Source organism: Maylandia zebra, linkage group LG16, assembly GCF_041146795.1.
Source record: "Maylandia zebra isolate NMK-2024a linkage group LG16, Mzebra_GT3a, whole genome shotgun sequence".
NCBI classification, from domain to species: Eukaryota; Metazoa; Chordata; class Actinopteri; order Cichliformes; family Cichlidae; genus Maylandia; species Maylandia zebra.
In genome coordinates this window covers 11,399,897-11,420,286 of record NC_135182.1, presented here as the reverse complement: position 1 = coordinate 11,420,286, position 20,390 = coordinate 11,399,897, and the positions used below count along the sequence as shown (strand labels likewise).

Here is a 20,390-nt window from a genome sequence, read left to right as displayed (position 1 = left end):
GTCTTACCAGAACAGACCACACAATAATATTTACTCAGCATTTTAGTTGAGAAGACAAAAACCTTATCAGTTGTACTGATCATCACAACCACAACACGTGCAGACACTATAGCCCGTGACAGGCAAATGACTTGTTTGTATTCTTATGTTATAATATGCAATATGGTTGTTGCTTCTGTTGCTTTATTGGATGAGACGACTCTTATTATTCTTCCCCATCAAAAACTGGAACCAAATGCAGGATGCAGTTCAATTCAATATTGTGAAATGCATTTTATGATCTTGTGACAATAAAACATGTTTTATTGGTTTTGCACAAGATCAAAATGTTTAAGAGGTTTGCAGCACTGGAAATGATCCTGTTCTTCTCGTCTCACAGCTATCTGTTCATTTTCAACAGAGTGTGGAGCTGAATTTGAAAGCTTTCAAAGAGTTTGACTAATTTGTAAGCATAAAAAAACCAAACCTGTCTCGAATATCAGGAAGTGTCCAGTGTGTGACTTTTACCTGAGGCTGTTGAGGTGCGTCTGTAGTGGTCGGGATGTTGCTTTCGATGCGTCCTCGAGTGAGAGGGACTGGTGGACCAGCTTCTCCTCTCTGATTGAGGAGAAGGGGCTGGAATGTCTGGCTTCTCTGAGGCTGTTGAAGGAGGGCGTCCCTCATCTGAACACACAGAGAATGTGCTGAATAATTAAGTCCAGTAGTTTGCAGTTAAATCAAAGCCAATTGTAAAAAGTCATCAATTTCAAGATAGGAAATCTGACAGTAAAGGACTGTTGTTCAGTCTAAAGATCCGGATATTAGAAAATTAAATGCATTAAATGCAACCACAAAAAGGTTTCTCTCTAATGTGAGTGAATCCAACCTCTTTTACTACAGACTCATGTGACTCCAAAATCTGCATATTTTGTTGAGCAATAGAGGCGCCTTCACAGATGGGCCGGGTGCAATAAGGCACTCTATCGGATTCACTCTTTAACTGTGTGCTGATAACAAACAGAATGATGCAAAAAAACAACAACAACAACAACAACAACAACAACAACAACAAAAAACGGATTTCAACTGGTCAGATGACAGGGTAGTTTAATAGCTCCATTTTAACTAAACCATGCAAAAAGTTTTTAACTAAACTCTTTGCATGGTAAAATCTTAACATGAGACATTTGCATATGCAGTGCTGAAGTTCTTTTACTGACAGCGGTTTAGAGGAGTACCCCTGAGTCTGTGCTGTGATTTCTACAACAGTCACACAGATCACAGCCGTCACGGGACTTTCACTGTCCCTTATGTATAAAAACTCTTCTTTGTGTGGAAATTTCTGAATCTGTAATCAAATTATGTACCGGTTAACAAGAGTAGTGAACGCATCAGCTTTTCTGAAATGCAATATTACTGATGTGTTCAATATTACACAACTTCTCCAGTTTGTTGCCCCTTGTTTTGTTATATATGTTGCTGGCAGCCAATTCAAAATGATCAAATATACGTTTGAAAACAGCGTTTTCATCTGAAAACGCTCCACGTCCACACTATCGTTTTCAGTTGTTTTCACAGAGTTGCGCGTCCACATTGAAACAGCCGAAAACACTTACGTTCCAGTACTGCGCATGCGTGAGACGCAAGACGATTCGACTGCCGTTTATTTACTTTCCGGCTCTTTGAAACGTCGCGGCAAAATGTCGAGGAAAAGCACCGAGTTTTTTAAATGGACTACCGTAACAATGAGGTGGAGTTGTTGCTGTGAGTAACAAAAAAAATAAAAAGTACAAAGTTGCAAAAGTGAGTGAGAATTAAAGAATTTGAAGAAAAGCTATCTGGAGCATGTACACACTCATATTAATCTTTAATAGGGCTGTCAAAACTCAGAGCAAACAAAACAACTGGTCACATGACTGCATTACATGACTAAAATTAGGGGACCAGACTTATTGGAGAATTTTAATTCATGACTTGTGCAGCTAACTGGGTCCTGGCTCCGGTTCAGATAAACATCTTCTATAAAATATTGTGTCGAGTCAAAAATACTGTAAGATGTAATTTCCACTACAGATTTATCGCACTGTGTTTACAGTGGTAGGCAAAATATCTATATGTAATCTCTGTTAATCAGTGAGCGGTCTCACTTTTCTCTAACTTTCAAACATTAAAGAAATAAAAATCAATACAGAGTGTAGCTTTTGGACTAACTCAAGTGAAATTCTTGGGCTTCTATTTGATTATATTGTGCATTTCCTCACCTTTGTTGTTAAACCGAAACAGGTTGACAAAGGAGCTGTATGCAGAGCGGAGGGGAGGTTCATCCTGCTCTGGAGTCAGTGGCTTGAAGTGAGTCAGGTGGGAGGGGCTGGTGGGTGAGATGCCAGCTGGCTCCACGCTCCAGTCCGTTGAGGATGAGGACGAGGACTTGTCATCTGTAGCCATGTCACTGTTCCTCCTGCCATAGAGGGAAAAAGGTATGCACTGAAGAATGCACATGTAAGCAAGAACACATTTAGCTTATTCAGTCTTTAGTCAGTTCCTAGAAACTTACCTGCAAAAATATCAGTAACTGCTGACTATTTTAATTCCAAGATTCTTGCACCTACCCTGCCTAAAAACAATCAAATTGCACGCTCTGTCATCTAATACACATTACACATTTCAAGGACTACACTGTTTTTCTACGAGAGCAGTTTTGCATGATTCAAAGTTCAAAATAATCCTTATATATCTTACAGTTTGTCCACTTTCTGAAACAAGCTGTTTAAGCTCCTCTCAGTTTACAATTAACATCTTCGGACTGGTTGAAAGGGTCTAACTGTCCGAGGGCTTCTGACAGTTTAAACTTAGACACAGCTGGGTGTTCCAACAGGAAAATGATCCAAAACATACATCAAAGCTGATTTTACCATGGACAAAGGAGGTTAATATTGAGCTGCTGGAATTGCCTTCTCAAAGTCCTATACTTAAAACTATGCTTAAAAGCCAGTTCTGTGGCAGGAAGCCAACAAATTTAAATGAATTCTGTCAAGAAGAGTGGTTAAATATTCAGCCAGAATTATACCAGAAGCTTGCTGATGGCTATCAAAAGTTAAAACTTGGTATGAGATATTTAACCACATATTAGTGGATGCTAACAGGGATAAGCTACCCAGGAAAAAGGAAAAAATGATGACCATGGTAATAAAAGTATTTTAGCCATTTGTTTTTGCTTTTCATTTCCTCAAGCATAACATATATGTTTATTTATTGAATGACCAGAAATAGCAGGAATATGCCAAGTGGCAAACTCCAGGCTGAAAATGAAGCCAAGACAGACCTGCCAGAATGGTAGTTCCTCACGTAGCTACTCAGCATAAGCAAGTCAAATCCAAAGACTCCAATGTCAAAATGCCCAACTTTAGGGCATTAAAAACTACAATTACAGCCTGACATTGAAAACAAGATGAAAACTGTTGAGCTTTATGCTTTTGTGTCTCCTTCTATTCATTTTCTGACTTTTCCATCCTTAGTGGTGACTTTAAATCCTTGTGTTATTGTGCAACCAAAGTCTTTGCTTAGGGAGGGTATGTGCAGTGTATACAATTTGCATGACCTGGTAGCTGAGTCTGAACTGAGTCTGTGTTATAGGATAATTTGTCCATGCTGGGTCCCCTCAGATTGTACCCAGTAAACCTGTTGAAATAGGCTCAGCGTGACCAACAATTTTAATAGTGGTGACAGGAAGTCTGTATGCCCAACACCATCACCACCAATGTTGAAACTGATGACACACAACCTTGTGACTGCAAACTTCAAAACAAGAACTCAAATCCTCACTCTGTGGTGTAACCACTCAACTCCAGCAACCATTTCAATGTATACCACAGTGAACAAGGAAGTCCACATTTTAGGGCAACCTGTTTAATTTCTTTCAAATAGTATATTTGGAAAAGAGTCTGCTAATAAAGAAGAAATTATCAGGTTTTTTACTTTGATTTTTTTTTTCCATCAACGGGAACAACATCTTTGTATCTCCTTTCACACACTGCTGTTGCAACCTAAAGCTGACATATCTAACATTTGATCGCTGACGGTCCCACACATGAACTCGACCTCGTGACAAGAAAGACTCTCGGCTGGTCCGCATCCGCTTCTTAAAATTCTCCGTGATCAAAGCTTAAAAGCCGATACCAATCTCTTTTTTACTTACCTACTCAAGAAGGCCACGGACTTTGAGTTTGCAATACAAGCCATTTTAGATACTAGTAGTGAAAGCAGAGGTACCACATCCACCACCTTATCATGTGATCAAAATAGGCCGAAGCGTCACTACAGTGTCCTGACACGACCAAGCCCTCAGCCCCATCAAAGAGCTAAAGATTGCTGTCGTTTGGATACGCTCATAGACTGCACAGATATCCATCACCATTTTCCACATTTTTTTTCACTAGTCGTCAAAGTTAGCCACTAGCTCGCTATTAACTACCTAAACTAATACCTTTTACGTATCTTATATCACCAGATTTTAATTGTAGCATATTGACTTTATAATTACAAGTATCTTGAAATGTCTTTTAACGAATTAGTTGTTTTTTGTAGGCGGAAACTATGACTCAACTCAAGCCGTGCTGATCAACTAGCTTGACGAACAGTACAGAAGCAGCTACAACTGTTTTTAGCCAAGCTAGTTAGTACTAGCTTCGTATGCTAACTAGCCGGTAGGCTCTACTGGTCGTAAAATCTGGGTAACTGCCGTGACAGCAAAAACTATGAATTACCCGTTCACTATAGGAGACTGACATCACTGTATGGAGCACCTCCGCTTTCAAGGCAGCTGTAAAACACCTGGAGGAAACCCCGACTCCTTTGAAACACCAGACAGACCTATCCAATCGACTCCCACCACTGGTTGTGACCAGCCAGGCGCAAAAGCCGAACATAGAGACGGCGATGGAGGCGTTCATTAGAGGATGGCAGCCAGGCGGCAGTCTCCTACTTTAGCGGTGACTAAAAGCAATGTTGTTTGAACAGGGATGTCTCAAGTGCAGCTAAACACATTCAGCCATTACCTTACTTCTATTACATTTTTATGGCTATTTGATTCTCCATACAAATAAACAGTAACAGATACACAGGGTAGCAGACTGAGTCACATAGCTATATGAAAGACAGTAAGCAAAATAATTACAATTAAGAGATGTATATAAACACACATACAAATAGGGGAAAGAAAAAAGTCTACAACAGTCTAAACCACAACAGCAGTCAAGCTGATAAGGTAAAACGCTTCTCGCTAAAGTCAGTACAACCAAATAAGAGGTTTTTGTAGAAAACTACAAAGTCTGACCAACTTTTACTAAAAATGTTGTGGTATTTATGTTGTTAAAAAATGCCGCTGTACTTATTCTTATTGTTCTTCATGTAATTTCTTCTTTTGTTTTTCCTTTTGTAAATGGATAACTCATACAATGTAAAATTGCATTTTTTGAGTGAAAAGGGGAACATTTTGTGGATTATTTCTATTTTTATTTATTTAATGTCACAAAAGTGTCTCTTCTGTGAGCTAAAACTTTCAATTTTATCATTTTTGTCTTTTCCTACATTCAGCTTTGTCAGACAAACTTTGTGTAGCCAAACTGTTCGAAGACTAAACCTCTGAATTTAGTCTTTTATATGAAATAAGTTGTTATCGGTTTATTTTTAATATTAGTTCACTCTTAACCAGTGGCGGAGCGGGGGGGGGGGGGGGGGGGGGGGTGGCTTACTGGGCTTAAGCCCGGGTTGTTTTTTCAGAAGCCCGGGGTCTTTTGGAGTGTAATTTTTTCATAGTTAGATGCCTGGCTGACAACTGTATAAAACAAAAAACTACACACAATATTCGAAGCACATAGTGCACACTGTGGGAATTTAGGACTGTGTGTAAATCCCCCCTAATATTGGTATGATCCGAGCTCAGACACTAAGCGGGGCGGGGCAGCTGCTGCCTGCCAGTGCGCTGTTGGAGAAACGGAGCTAGGCAGACAGACAAGAACTGAAGTTTGACCAGGTTCCAAAGCAAATCATTTATACTGCACTTGACCCATATTACTTACTTGCTCTTCAAGTGAATCAACAAATGGTGAAATGAAAAGCTGAAAAACAACAATGCTGTTTCTTTAGAGAGTCTTAGCTTACATGTGTGTTTATTTCATATTTTCAGTTGTTACCCTCCACGGCTAAATAAATCGGTTTCAGTAATGTACTGATATACAAGAATGGACATAAGGAGCTTCTTTCAAAGAAAAAACTCTGGTAGTATTTTATATATTATGCTTTGTATGTTGTTCAGTATATTTCATGTATATGCAAAACAAGAGGAATTTCAATACACAGCAGTATATTCACAGTTTAAACCAGATATTTACATACACTTTATGGAAAACACAAGAACATTTTTTTACTGTACAACATCAATTTAGAGTAAACTTGTTTTGTTTTGGATAAATAAATATTGAAATATCTTTTGAATTAGTTAAATGTCAGAATAAAGAGAGACAGAGCTCTCTATTTTTATCACTTATATCAAATTTAGGAGTACATATACACTAAGTTTATTGTTAATTAATTAGAAACTCCAGACGTTCCATTCTGAGCTGAAGAAGCTTCTGATAGGTTGGTAGAGTCCATGTGAGTAAATTGGTGGCACAGCTGTGGATGCATATAAGGCAAAACACAGAACCTGTTTCTTTGAAATGGGAAAATCAAGAGCTATCAACCAAAACAACAGGAAAAGAATTGTGGAGCTCCATAAGTGTGGCTCAGTTTTGAATACAATTTGGTGCCATTAAGAAATACAGATAGTTTCTCTCTTTACTCTTAAAGTTAACAAATACGTTTTTTATATTTATCAATCTAAAAAAATAAACATTTAGTCTGATTTGATGTTACAATTAAAAAAGTGTTTGTGTTTTGATCTGAAGAGTTTGTAAATATCTGGTTTCAACTGTATATTTGATGATTGTCAGCACAAAGAGGGAGAGAGAGGAACAGAGATGGAGAGAGAGGAACAGAGAGGGAGAGAGAGGAGAATGAGGACAGAACAGAGATGAACAAGAGCAGATGAGACACACATGTTAGTCAAATGGTTGTTTACCAAAAGTATCACCGTATCATAGGTACTCATGTATCTCGTGTTTCTTTTTAGGTTTGTTATTTTTCAAGTTATACATTTATTAAGTTATGCAGGCTTGTTTGCACAACAAGGCTAAATAATTATATAAACTTTTCTCAATCTAAATAGTGGACTTTGGTAGAATTAAAAAATAAGTGTAGTGCAGGTCTATGATGATTTTTAGTGCTACTATCATCTAGTTCTGATTGTGGTTCTGTCTTGGTTAAGTCCTCAGTAGTCCTGATTTTGAACTGTTGTAGTCCTGTTTTAATTCCGGATCAGTTCTGGGTCTGGTTGAATTGGGGTTTAGTCCTCGTGCCTTGATACAGCCCTGGCCTTGTTCTGCCTTGCTGCTTAATTAAAAAACTAGTTTAAGTTGTCCTGCATATGTGATATATTTTTTTCCCTATATGAAGTCATTCTTTTTTGAACAAAACTCAAAACAGAGCCTATTAATCTTTCAGTCATTTCTACCCCCCCCCCCCCCCCAAAAAAAAAAAAAAAAATCCCACATGCATACTATCCTTTAGGGCTAAGCCCTGGGTGTTTCAAATGTCTGGCTCCGCCTCTGCTCTTAACTTAAGTTTGTCAGTAAAGTTAAACATCTGCGCTAAAACCTGGTGACTTTTAGCTTTGAGCTGCCTGACAAAACAAGTTCGGGGAACAGCATACATCGTTTCTGATTGGTTTTCAGATTGTTGGACACGCCCTGTAACGCTTGCGTGGAAGCCCGGCTGACTTTTTGTTTATGTTTAAAATGCAATCAGCAGCGTAACATTTTTATTCAGTAAAGTCACGATTAGCCTTGTTTGAATCGATTTGAACGTCAGTTTACGTGGCTATGAAGGGTAGTTACTAAGATTTTCCAGAGGCAAGTCTTACCAGTGGCTGAAGTTACCGTAAGTTTTGACCAAATTGCAAGAATACGCCGGTTACACGAACGTGCTAGCAGATTTAGCCTAAGTAAGCTAAGCTAATGTTAACAGAAGCGCAGTGCAGACAAATTATAAAAAACTTCCGGATTGTGAGCTGAGGTAATCACATATCTTATGATTGTTTTATTTAAAAACTATTACTTAATCACAGTGGGTTACATGGGTATTTTTTTTATTGTTGAAAGCAGGTACAAGACGAGTTATGTAAGAAAAAAGATATCCAGACAGTTTAAGGAAAACATGAATCCTTGACAACGTACAATGAAAGAATGTGTCGGTTTAGTTATGCTACTGCATGATTTGGGTCGACGTGTCTTGTAATAGAGAAGAGTCACTGCAAATCTTCACCCATTGAGAGGTACATATTGAATAAGTTATATACTATAACTTATATGATAACTTCGCTTATGGGAAGTTTGACAGTGATGGGATGAAAGATCTAATGACAGAATACATTTTGGAAGAATTGTTTCATCCTTCAAGCAGAGGGAGGGGACACTACAAGCTGCTGTGGTGGCATGCGGTGGGCTACATCTTTATAAGATTCGCCTCGTTTTTCCTTTATATTGTGACCCGTTTGTTTGTGATGGTTAATGTAGTAGATACAGAGTATTAATAAGTTATTCTTATGAAAAGAAACCCCAAACTGTTAATGACAAGCACTTTTCAAATTTTATAGTCATTGTGCCAATAAACCTCGTCCACATTGTCATGCATGATTTTTAAGATAACGTTTGGTTGTTAGTGGCTATACCATTCTCTGGTTGCCTAGGTAACCATCTGGCATATGCACTCCCTCACATACCAGTCAACAGTACCTTTTACCCTCATTGCTGCCTGCCTCAGTGGGTCGTTTTAAAGCTGAGAAAAGTTTAACTCGTGATTTGCCCCCATTATTAAGTCACCATCATTTCTCTATACTTTATACGGCAGCGGTGGGTAATTAGTTTTCCCAAAGGGCCACATAAAAATTTGGCACTGTTGTGGTAGACTGCAGCAATAAGCCTATAAAGAGATAAAATCAATTTTGAGCAGAACCGAGTTAATCTTATTGCTGTGGGCCTCCAAAACAGTCCCAGTCTGTCATGTGTCCCCTTTGGATAATTCATTGCCCACACCTATTTAGATGGCCACAAATAGTCTGCCCCAGAGCAGCTGTGGCTACAACTGTAGCTTGCCTCCACCAGTGTGTGAATGTGAGAGTGAATGAATAGTGGTATTGTAAAGCGCTTTGAGGGCCCCGAAAAGCACTATATAAATGCAATCCATTATTATTATTATTATTATTATTTATTATTATTATTATTATTATTATTTCAATAAAATTCGAATCACCTTTTCCTGTGTGGATGTCCCTTATGATATGACTTAACTGGTGATATCCAGTTAGCAAGTCAGAAACCTGCATGTTTTTTCTATTAGCCATCAAAAGGTGACCACTATTTTTGTAAAAAAAAAAAGAAGAAGTCTGGTTTCAGAGAAATTGACTTGAAGACAGCAGAGCCTGACTGATATAGGATTTTTAAAGATCAATACTGATATTAATGTTTGATGATTTAAAAAGCTTTCTTTCATTCAGACACACAAAATATAAACAAGTTTCCCTAATATTCCTTATGAATCCTTACTAAGATAATATAACAGTGCATTTTAAAAATAGTTTTGTTTACTGTCACAACTAGCTGTGAATTATGCGTCTGCATTCTGTCCGACTCTGCTTGGATCAGCTGGTTGTTGTCTTTGTGGTGTTCTACACATTGTACAACGTCAACACTCTTAACAGTTTAATTTCATAGCTGTTATAAATGCTGTTATAAGAGCTAAGTTAGACTAATATTTAATATATTGGTCGGATTCTAGAATTTCACTGATTTATGACATCTATAAACATTTTTTGTTGAGTTTATTGTCTCAGTCACTAGTTTTACGTCATATTAAATACAGTATGTTTTTCATTTTCTACTATTTTTGTCCCATTTGAGTCAGAAGAGAAGATAAAACAGAGTGAAGCAACTTTTAGCCAATAACCTATCAAAACCAATGTTAGTTTCTCAGAGCAATATTGTGTGAAATTAGTCTCAAAAGGTTGACAAATGTATGTGATATGATTAGCAAGCATGCATTAAGTTACAAATGTCTGTAAAGATTTGGTTGTAATTCTGAATACTCACAAAAAATGGTCCAATCCACACACAAATGTAGGGCAGTGTGAACACACAGAAAACTATTTTACAAATGCAAAACCTGAGTGATATTTACGCACACATATTTAAGTTTAGCTCCACAAATCTAATCATTTTCTCTTTCGGAAAACTCCCTGCATGTAAAATGCCTAAAGTTATTTGCTTTGGGATTTTTGCTCACAAAAATATGAATGCACATATTGCATGATACACATAGAACATCACTTTGCATGTGAAATTCTGAGGATCTTCATACTGCCAGCTTCCCACAGATCCACAAATATAAACTGCATTTAAGTGCTGCTGAAAAACTGGGACCTGTGGGTTCCCTGTGTTTAATAAATAAATAAATAAAATGGGTGTTTATTTCTAAACAAACAGAGGAGTTCATCACTTCTTTACTACAAATGATACATTTATCAATTAAATATGCCATGCAGTAGTATATAATAAGCTGTCACACCTTAGTGAATAATCTTCCGATGGGAAATCATTCTGACAAAATGGTGATAGTTTAGGAACAGCAGACATACTCTTCAAACTGTATTGCTGATACAGCTGATTTGATAACAATGATCGACTGTTTATTACGCATTCAGATAATGTTAACATTAATCTGCTGTTATTGAGGAATGATTGGATGAATATGAAAGTGTTATCTCACATCACTGGGATCATTTCTATATTCAAAATATACAACAGCTTAGCTAGCACATATTCACTTCAGAGGATGAGCCACAGGAATGTTCAACCAGGGTGCTCTCCCATCTTCAGCTGTGCTCTGACCCTTTTCCCAGCAGAAGATCGTCCACTAAGTGGCGATAGGTTAGTTAAGACATATGCCACACATGCTAACGTATGGCACATTTAACTGGTAAATTGGTAAAGTGGATGAGGGGTAATGAACTGTTTTGCTTATTTAGAAATAAATATGTGTTTTATTTGAAACAACAAGAATCCGCTGGAAGCCCAGATGTCCCAGTTTTCCAATAGCACTTGAATCCAGCTTTCACTTTTGGATGTGCAAGCTGGCAGTGTGAAATGTGTCTCAAAACTCCACATGCACATGCAGCGTGACTTGTACACATCAGGTGTTTCTTGCACGTGTATTTAGCGATCTGTAAGCAAAGGAAATGAACATTGCAAATATTTGTAGTAAACAAAATCAGTTTTGATAAGTTGAACTTGAAAATGTGTGCATAAATGGTCACTGTTTATTAAGGGTTTGATACATGCGTTTGTACAATAGTTTTGTGCGTTCAAATTGCTCTGTATTTGTGTGTGGGATTTGTGGGTACTCAAAGTTACACACAAATCTGTGTTTATGCTTGTGGATCATATCTTACATGGCTGTAACACTTTTGAGACTAAGGCTATGTTCACACTGCAGGCGAAAGCGCATCAATTCTGACTTTTTTGACCCTGTGCGACCCATATCCGATCATGGTTTGACAGTGTGAACAGCACAAATCCGATATTTTCAAATCCGACCTGGGTCACTTTCGTATGTGGTGCTGAGTCCGATACATATCTGATGTTTTAGAAAGCGACTGCTGTTTGAACGGTCATGTCGCATTAAATCCGTCTTTTACGTCACTGACACAAGACAGACGCCAATTATCAGCGCCCTCGCGAACGCTTCCTGGCCAACCAGTGAAACTGTTGGGAAGACAACGTTGGAGAAATGTGAACATTTTATTTATACTGTATAATCTGCAGATTCTGACAGAAATCTGCATCCTTTGAAGCACCGCTCCTCTAAAACAGCAATAAGGATCATTATTAGGTTATTTACATTATTATGTAAATAACAAAATAACTTTACAACTTAAAGCTAAATTGGGAAACGTAAAGTCTGAAACACGTCTTTATATTAAGGTCCATCAGTCAAACAATCCTGTTTGGTCTGGGTCTAAACAGAGCGCGTTGTGTGTGACGTCTTCTTTTGTGCATGCGGGCTGCTTTGAGCGTTCACACTAGAGCGCGTTTGCTGTCACATTTTATTTGTAGTGTGAACAAGCAGACAAAAAAATCAGATTTGATCAAAAAATCGGAATTGAGCATTAAGACCTGCAGTGTGAACGTAGCCTAATTTCCCTCCATAGATCCACTGTCATGTCCGATTTGAAAATGCCAAGATGATCAGGCTGATGCTTCACATCAGGACTTGACTAAGCAGTGGATGATGCCAGCATGCCTATGTCTATCTTTTAAATACAGTTTCTGGTGACTTGACAGCATCACAGGAAAGACAAACACATGCATGCTGCTGGGTGTTCTTAATTACTGTGTACAATGACTAACGTGTGTATCTTTTTCAGGTTTTTGATCGAGTCTTCCTGTTCATCTGATAATGTTTTCTTTGAAGACTATGATGGCCTCGAAGGCTACCAAGCAGACTTCAACTGCAGCATCCAAGATAAAAAATAAGCTTCTCAGTGAGTCTGTTTGCTTTTTTTGGATCTCAGAAATTTGCTGAAAGAAGAGTTCATGTAAATGCCAAACACAAATACTGTCGTGTTTCCGCACCAGATACCTCGTCCTTCTTCAAGGTCTCTTTGAAGACCAACAACAAAGCCTTAGCTCTGGCCTTGCAAGCTCAGAGGAGGAGAAGCAGCCAGCTGGAGATGGAGGTCATGTACCTGCAGAAACAAGTGGACGCTCTCTGCTTTGAATTAGCCACCAAGAAATACAAGCACAGAAAACTGGTGCGTTTGTCGTTTGCTTGTGTTCTTCTACAGCACTAAAATTCTGAGTAGACAGTTACTGGTCATGATGCAAAGAAGAGTGCAGCGATGCTCCGCTGGATTGATTGCATTGACTGCAGAGCGTCTTGTTTTCCTCTTGCAGCTCCTTATCTTGAACAACTTCCGTAGTAATGCTTTGCAGCACCTGGACATGGTGGCAGACCTGTTCTCTGACAGCGTAAGGATTTCATTCAATACATATTTACAGTTTCTGCGGCATATTGACATATTTGTGACATTTTGGTGAGCGCTGCTGAAAAATTTACTTAAAACTGGCACAATGCAGGGTTTCCTACTGATGCACATAACACAGAACTGTTCAAGGCTGACAAACTCTTAACTTCTACAACTCTACAACTTATCTTTAATCTTTACAACTTGTCAGCTGACAGATGATTTTTTTTTTAGAGCCTCACCAATACAGGATTTGAAAGACATGTAATGATACTGATATTTGATTATTTAAAAATCCATATTTGTTTTTTAATTTCAGGCACAGAAAACAAATTTCCCTAAACTGATCCTTTGTAGCTAATTATGAGTCCTTATGACGATAGTATGCACAACAAGTCGTGGATTACTTGTTTGAGTTCTGCCTGACCGCTGACGGACAAACTATTCAGTGTCACTACTATAACTGGTTGAACGGTTATTATACATTTTAATTTATCAGCAGATAAATGAAAATGATTATCAACAGATTGCTAATATTGGCTGATATATCGGTCGGGCTCTAAAAGTTTCCCATAGCTACTTCAGATGTGTAAGAAGCTGCGCATGATGTGTGCTGGCTTGCAGTGATTGTAATGAAATATTGGCTGCACTTCTGCAATTTAGCATCACACACACTCTGTAATGTAGCGCTGGCAGTCAAACATTCATCCTCTGAGGGGTTAATGATGCACCAAGGAAAAGATTAGCAGTGACTTGGCAACTGGAGACCATAGACAGTCAGTGACATTCAGAAACAGCATGAAATAACTGCTGCTGGTGTGCAGTGTTTGGGTCCCAACTTGAACTATACTTAATTTCACAGTGAGACTTTAAGATTGATTGGTAATTGCATTGGAGGATTATCTGGACAACTAAGCCTGGAATGTCAACGAGTGACCAACTGTCAGCTATGAAATGATGCGGTACAAGTGAATCGCTTCCTGTGTGAACATTTCTTGGATCCTAGGAAAAGTTTAGACGGAAAGCCACTTAAGTTTGAACAAAAGTAGAAGAAAATGCATTGCAATATCAAACCATACTAACATTTGCTTCTCACAGGATTCTCAGAGCCTTTCAGGAGATTCCCGGATCTCGTCTGGTGACATCAGAATGGAAAATCTTGCAGCTGGAAGGTCAGAAATGAACTGAGTTCACAGTGATCGGCTCTTTGCAATGAGAACCACTGATTTAGCTTAGGCATCTCTGAATGGCATTGACATTTCTTTTACACTTTTCAGACTTGCACTCCTTTTTTATTAAGGTCACTTCAGTGACGCCACCTAAGTGTGTCAGAATGTGTAGCCTGGTCATGTTTCCATAAAAGTCAGTGACAGACTTAGTAACATTTATCACTTTTAAAAACAGCACATTATTGAATAGACACGGACAAGAATACAATGTTTATATCTTACTGACAGCTTCAGTTGCTTTTCTTACACAGTGCTGTGAGAACGTATTTGCCCCTCCCTGTTTTTTGCATATTTGCAAAAATAAAAAACCAAAAAAACATTTTTCAGGTCATCAAACAAATTTTAATGTTGGGCAAAGTAAATAAAAAATGCAGTTTCTAAATGATGATTTATTCAGGGAAACTATCCAAACCCACCCAGATTTATGTGAAAAAGTATCAGCCTCAACCCACCCGTTAAATCGAGATTAAGTGTTGGGAGAATGGCCTTAAGGGGAAAAACCAGGGTTTTATTTTTCACACTTTAAGACCCATTTTAGTGTTATACACTACCTCATTTAATGGTTTGTCTTTATTTTTACTACTTTTTGTAGTAAAAATAATATTGTAGATAAAAACTGAAGACATCAAATATACCAAGCAAGATATGTGGAATTATTTAGCAAAAAATCTTAAAAAAAACATCTAAATATGTCTTATTTTTTAGATTCCTCAAAGTATACACTCTTTGTTTTGTTGACAGCGCTGCAAACCCTTGGCCTTCTCTCAGTGCGCTTCATTATGTAGTCACCTGAAATGGTTTCACCTCACAGGTGTGCCTGTCAGAGTTGATTCTTAATGAGGTTGGGACCATCAGTTGTGTTGTGCAGAAGTTGTGTTGAACCTTGGATTAGAGCCCAGATAGATGCCACACAGAGTTGCAGTAGAAGACACATCTCTACATCAGCTGTTCAGAGGAGACTGTGTGAATCAGGTCTTTATGGTCAAACAGCTGCTAAGAAACCACAACTAAGGAAAAGCAACAAGCAGAACAGATTTGTTTGGGCCAAGAAACACAAGGAATGGACATTAGACCAGTGGATATCTGTGCTTTGGTCTGATGAGTCCAAATGTGAGATCTTTGGTTCCACCTGTGTCTTTGTGCAGAAAAGATGAATGGATGTTCTTTACATTCATGGTTCCCACTGTGAAGCATAGAGGAGGAGGTGTGATGGTGCTTTGCTGGTGACACTGTTAGGGATTCATTCAAAACTGAAGCCACACTGAAACAGCATGGCTACCACAGCATCCTGCAGCGTCATGCCATTGAGTTTGCGTTTAGATCAAACGTGTGAGCTATGTGCTACCTTCATTTTGCTTGAGGAATATGGAGCATTTAACTTTTCAACTCCAAAAAGGAAACACAGCATTTGGTGATGTCTGCCAGTTCTAGACTTTAGGCGGTCATTAACTAAAAAGGATTTTCAACAAATTTGAGTATTAAAAGCAATCTTATAATTGGTAGCTTGTCAAATTACTTTTGAGCCTGTGCAAAGTGTGTCATTGTCCAAATACTTTAGGACTTGACTGTAAAATTCTGTTTTCAGTGACAGAAATGTTTGCGCATGCACACGGCCTAACAGTGGTCAATTTAGCATTTACTTAAAATACCTTAGCCTCGACATAGAGCGAGATCTTGCTCTATAACAACAAGTGACAAGTGGATTATCACACGTTCTGTTTATGCTAACCTACTGTATACTGTAGGTTACGGTAATATTTGTCAAGTTTGGGAGACATTCTTATAGTTGCATAGGGTCCCCCAAAATATAGCTGCAAGACATCTCAATATATGTTACCTGATGCACTGTGAAAAGTTGCTCTACTACTTCCATTAACAGTGTGGAGAGAAGCTGTGAGAAATGATGATAATAATAATAAAAATAACAGTGTCAGACTGCTGTCACTAAACCAGAGTGTGAAATTTTTTTTTACCTCTCAGCTGCAAAAGAGCTGATGGAGTGTTGTCATCGCCCTGTCAGGTGGACCCAAGCTTGTGAATGCAATGTAGGATTTCACAGTTGATTCCACAGATGCATCTCCTAAAAATCTCAGACAAGTTTGAGTCTACCAGGAGGCTGAAAGGGTGGCACCTGCATTCACTAGTGAGTTGAAAGAAAAAAAAATTATATATATTTTTTAATATCTTGCCTTTTTGTCCCATTTTAGTCAGTTACCGCTGCAGACAGATGTTTCAAGGAATTTGTGGTGTACCAGGAAAATCACAACATCTGCCCTGCTTGAAAAAACCATCAACGAGGACGTCTCCACTTTTCCGAATACATGTGAAAAGTCGACTGATGTTTGCAACGGTAGGCGTGATTTAAGCATTGAAAGTTTTAGTGTTAACTGTAAAATGTTGATGATGTGAAATGCTGATGTACTCTGCTTTTTGTGCAGATAACACAGAAGCTGAAAAAAGGCTGTCCACCCAGTGTGCACAGGCTGCCCACATAGAAGCGTCTGGCATGGCCAATACTCCGAGGGAAGATGTGGAGAATCCCTCTCAGTCCCAGGCTGATATTCATTCCGTCGTCTCTGTTCAGAACAGTCAGACTTGTGAAAAATCCACACCATCCCTTTCTGGAGATCAGAATCTTCCCAGTGTCTCCACCATGGAAAGTGAAACACAGCTTGGCAAAAATCAAGAGAAAACTGTTTTGCTCAATGCAACCATGGAGATGACCTTAAGTGAAGCCACTGAGATAGTCACTGTGGAAACCAAAGCGAAAAAAAAAGTCAGCTCTGGCAGAAAGGACAAGGAGCAAAGCTGCAGCTCAAGTATAGAAGTGCAGAAGTCTGCATCTTTGTTACAAGCACATAAAAAGCCGCTGAAGGATCAAAGTACTGCCACTGTCACTCGCATTCCTAAACTGGGCAAGCATCAGAAAGTATCAAAGGATAAAGTCAAATCTTCTGACCGCACTAACATCTCAAATGTAGACCAAATGGATGTGGAAGATTACTTCTCTGATCCTAAAATGAGGTTTTCAAGCACCAGCAGAAGTGTGGCTGAAGAAACAAGTTCCAAAATAACATGCAGGAAGTCCAGAGCTAAAGGAAAGTGGGCCTCTTCAGTAACCAGGAAAAGTTTTTTCACTGTGCCGTCTGGTGAAAGTGAGGGCAGCCAATCCCACCAGGAGAAAGTCCAAAAACCTAAAGCGGGAGACGAAAGCTTACAGTCTCAAGTCTCTGAGGACGCTCTGCTTTGTGCACAACCAGAGTCAGAGCATGCGGAGCGTCTGTCCTTTAGCAAAACTAATACTGTGACTAATTCTAGGGGAGGTCACAAATCAAGATGCAGGGAGACATTTGTTATCTCAATAACCGGCGACAGTGACTCACCAGAGCATGATGTGGCGCCTCCTACAGGATCCAGTTTTCAGGCAGAAGAAGCAGTCATGAGGAAAAGCGTTGTTGGACGTTTAGAATCAAGCAATCGTTCAAAGACTCGGCGCTCTGGGAAGCGATCCTGGGTGGCCACTCAGGACTCTGGGAACTGTCAAGAAGACTCAAGTAGCGGTGACAGTGGTGAAGCACTGCCACTAGACTGGCAGGCGGCTTTAGGATCACAGTTTCAAAAACCTAAAAAATCCAGGAGAGACAAAACAGGGCAGCCCAGCAGGAACAAAGTGGTGCAGCGAGAAGAGGGTGATGACTTGTTAGATGACAAGACGAAGAAAAAAGACAACAAAGACTTAAGATCTGAGAGTGAAACATGTTATCTTCCTGACCCTAGAGACGCCTCCGCTCTCTGCCTTGATTCTGAAATTGCTAAAGATCAATTACATGATTTACAAATGCTCGACTCACAGTCTGTCATCAGCGAAAAGCATGAAATCTTTGAACATCTGAATGATTCGCAGTCCAGGAGGGATTCGAGTCCCACATCATCTAGAAATGTATTCATGCTGAACACAGCCACGGAAACCAGATATCCCAGGAAGACTTTTGTTGTCTACAGACGAAAAACTAAGAACAGAAGTGGATGTAGTTCTGAAAACATCACCAGGATGTCGAATGCATCGGACACCTGCAGTCACACGGTGGACACCAGCGACCAGGCAGTTCATCAGAATGTGGGCGACCTGCTGATGGATGAGCTGCCGCCGTGGCTGGACGTGGATAACAGCACAGCTCACTTCGATGTGGACTCTCTACCCGCCACTCCAAGCAGGGAAACACCAGGCAGGCTCGCGACAATTGGAACGGCTGAAGCCTCTCCAGGTGTGGAACAGTCTTTATTTACAGCAGTGCAGTCTAATGCAAGCACAGCTCTGTCATCAGCTCTTATGTTACTGAGTTTGTACATTTTTAGCTTTCATTTGTGACAGATGGGTAATAATTGTACTTTGTTTATCACTGAGGTCATAGCAGACAAAGGTCAAAGGTTCAATACCCTGTCACTTTAAGACATTAATGTTTGTGGCAAATGTCCCCAAAACATTTATCTGAACAGAAAAGTATATACATAAGGACAGATTGTGAATTTGGCTATCATAATGCAGTATAGGGCTGTGCGATATGATCAAAATCTCATATCCTCATATCCATCTATCGTCCCAATAACGATATAAATCACAAAAATGTAACATTTTCTGTAAATTCTGTGAATTTCGGGCAGCTCGGCTTGCGTGAAGTGTTTCCAGCTGGGCGTCGCGTACCTGGAGTCGAGTGTTTTAACCAATGTATGAAACTATACATTTTTAGACATAAGTTGTAACGGCCGCCATTTTCTTTGTGAGTATTTATTACACGGCGTGCGGCGGGGAAAAGCCTGTTCTAACGTTTGAGTCTAAGGTTTATTTTTTAGCACCTGACGGCTCTTTTTTGCTTCTCATCCGTAAACACTCTGCATACTCTTTCACGTGATCCAGTTTATTTTGAAAAGTCTCAACAGGATCTTGAGCTTTATTGTGAAAGGTTTATGTGGAAAATAAACAAGCGGACACGCGATGGTTTTACCGTCGTTGTTGCTAATGACAACGCATAAAAACAGGCTCTTGTCCGTCCGTAGTGTGGTTATATAAAATATAAGAGAAAGAGAGAACTTTAACAAATTAATATAGCCACTACAGTGACCATCAAATCCATGAAAAAATATTGCCGTAAACAGTTTATTTTGCGACACCACAAAACGAACGATAGTGTAAAATGAAACGATAGACGTTTTTATATCGTCATCCGATATATATCGTTATATCGAACAGCCCTAATGCAGTATGAGTAAATGTAGAGGGTAGCTGAGAAGCAAAGCACAGAGTAATATGCATGCAGCATGCTATGATGCTGTGCTTAGCAGTACCTGTTTGTCCCCGCAGGCAGAGTCTTATCGACAGTAACCAACACTTTGACAACACCAGACTGTGAAAATGGAGAGAGAAGCAGGAGACGGAGACCTGGGAAGGGTGCCGTGAGTTACAAGGAGCCGCCTCTCAACAGGTGAGGATGTTTCTGTCTAAAATCTGTGGCCCTGCGAAAACCCAGAACAGCACAGTATTAACCTCATTTATGTTTTCTATCAGCAAAATAAGGCGTGGAGATAAATTCACTGACACCACATTCCTGAGTTCTCCTGTGTTTAAGGATGGCCGGAAGAAGAAGAAGATGACGACGACTGCCAAATGATAATTTGTCTTTTTTCCATTTTACTGTTTTTAAAAGTGATTTTAAGCTGTTTTCTTATTAAAGTTGTTTGCTAAAATCATTTTTCTACAGATTCGACCAGAAAGTATTGTGTGTCTTTAAGTGCTTTACATTTCACATTAAAGTAGAAATTTGAAGTATTTGTTCTTGAGTCTTTTCTTCAAGCTGTGTTCTGCTGACACTCAACAAGACAAAGTGTCACTAAAAAACTATTATAGTCATTATTGTTAACTTCTGTAAAGAGAATTTCCCAAATCTGGTTTAAAATGTATATCTTATCTTTAATGCTAGCACAGCTCAGTTGATGGACTTTTAGGGATTTGG

At 39.1% G+C, this 20,390-nt stretch overlaps 2 protein-coding genes across 8 annotated transcripts in view; one reads left to right on the top strand and one right to left on the bottom strand.

Annotated features, from left to right (window-relative positions):
• Positions 1–4,912, bottom strand: part of pikfyve (phosphoinositide kinase, FYVE finger containing) — a 30,940-nt gene extending 26,028 nt beyond the window's left edge. For 5 of the 6 annotated variants that reach the window (XM_004569826.4, XM_004569827.4, XM_076874671.1 and 2 more), the window contains exons 1-3: positions 4,175–4,273; positions 2,241–2,437; positions 508–663 (exon numbers count right to left, since the gene is read on the bottom strand). In XM_004569826.4, coding sequence (XP_004569883.3) covers positions 508–663; positions 2,241–2,437; positions 4,175–4,218 — 397 coding nt within the window. In that variant the 5' untranslated portion in view covers positions 4,219–4,273. Of the gene's footprint in view, positions 1–507; positions 664–2,240; positions 2,438–4,174; positions 4,274–4,742 lie in introns of those variants that run through there. The other variant, XM_076874670.1, reaches the window with a different exon arrangement.
• A 2,897-nt stretch (positions 4,913–7,809) lies between these two features.
• Positions 7,810–20,206, top strand: sgo2 (shugoshin 2). Of its 2 annotated transcripts, none has more exons than XM_004569823.4 (9): positions 7,810–8,013; positions 12,554–12,670; positions 12,765–12,940; positions 13,083–13,157; positions 14,252–14,325; positions 16,590–16,732; positions 16,821–18,647; positions 19,742–19,862; positions 19,946–20,206. In XM_004569823.4, the coding sequence occupies exons 2-9, from the start codon at positions 12,586–12,588 to the stop codon at positions 20,046–20,048; spliced, it is 2,604 nt and encodes an 867-aa protein (XP_004569880.4). In that variant the 5' UTR covers positions 7,810–8,013; positions 12,554–12,585; the 3' UTR covers positions 20,049–20,206. The 2 variants fall into 2 exon arrangements, with proteins under 2 accessions (XP_004569880.4, XP_012779746.3); XM_012924292.4 differs by having other exon boundaries at positions 8,012–8,148.
• Positions 20,207–20,390: the final 184 nt, after the last annotated feature.

Bases quoted from the DNA above. Each gene is read 5' to 3' on its own strand.
- sgo2 (XM_004569823.4), top strand. From the start codon at position 12,586: ATGTTTTCTTTGAAGACTATGATGGCCTCGAAGGCTACCAAGCAGACT. The intron at 13,158-14,251 runs GTAAGGATTTCA...TGCTTCTCACAG, and splicing joins CAGACCTGTTCTCTGACAGC to GATTCTCAGAGCCTTTCAGG. The intron at 19,863-19,945 runs GTGAGGATGTTT...GTTTTCTATCAG, and splicing joins AAGGAGCCGCCTCTCAACAG to CAAAATAAGGCGTGGAGATA.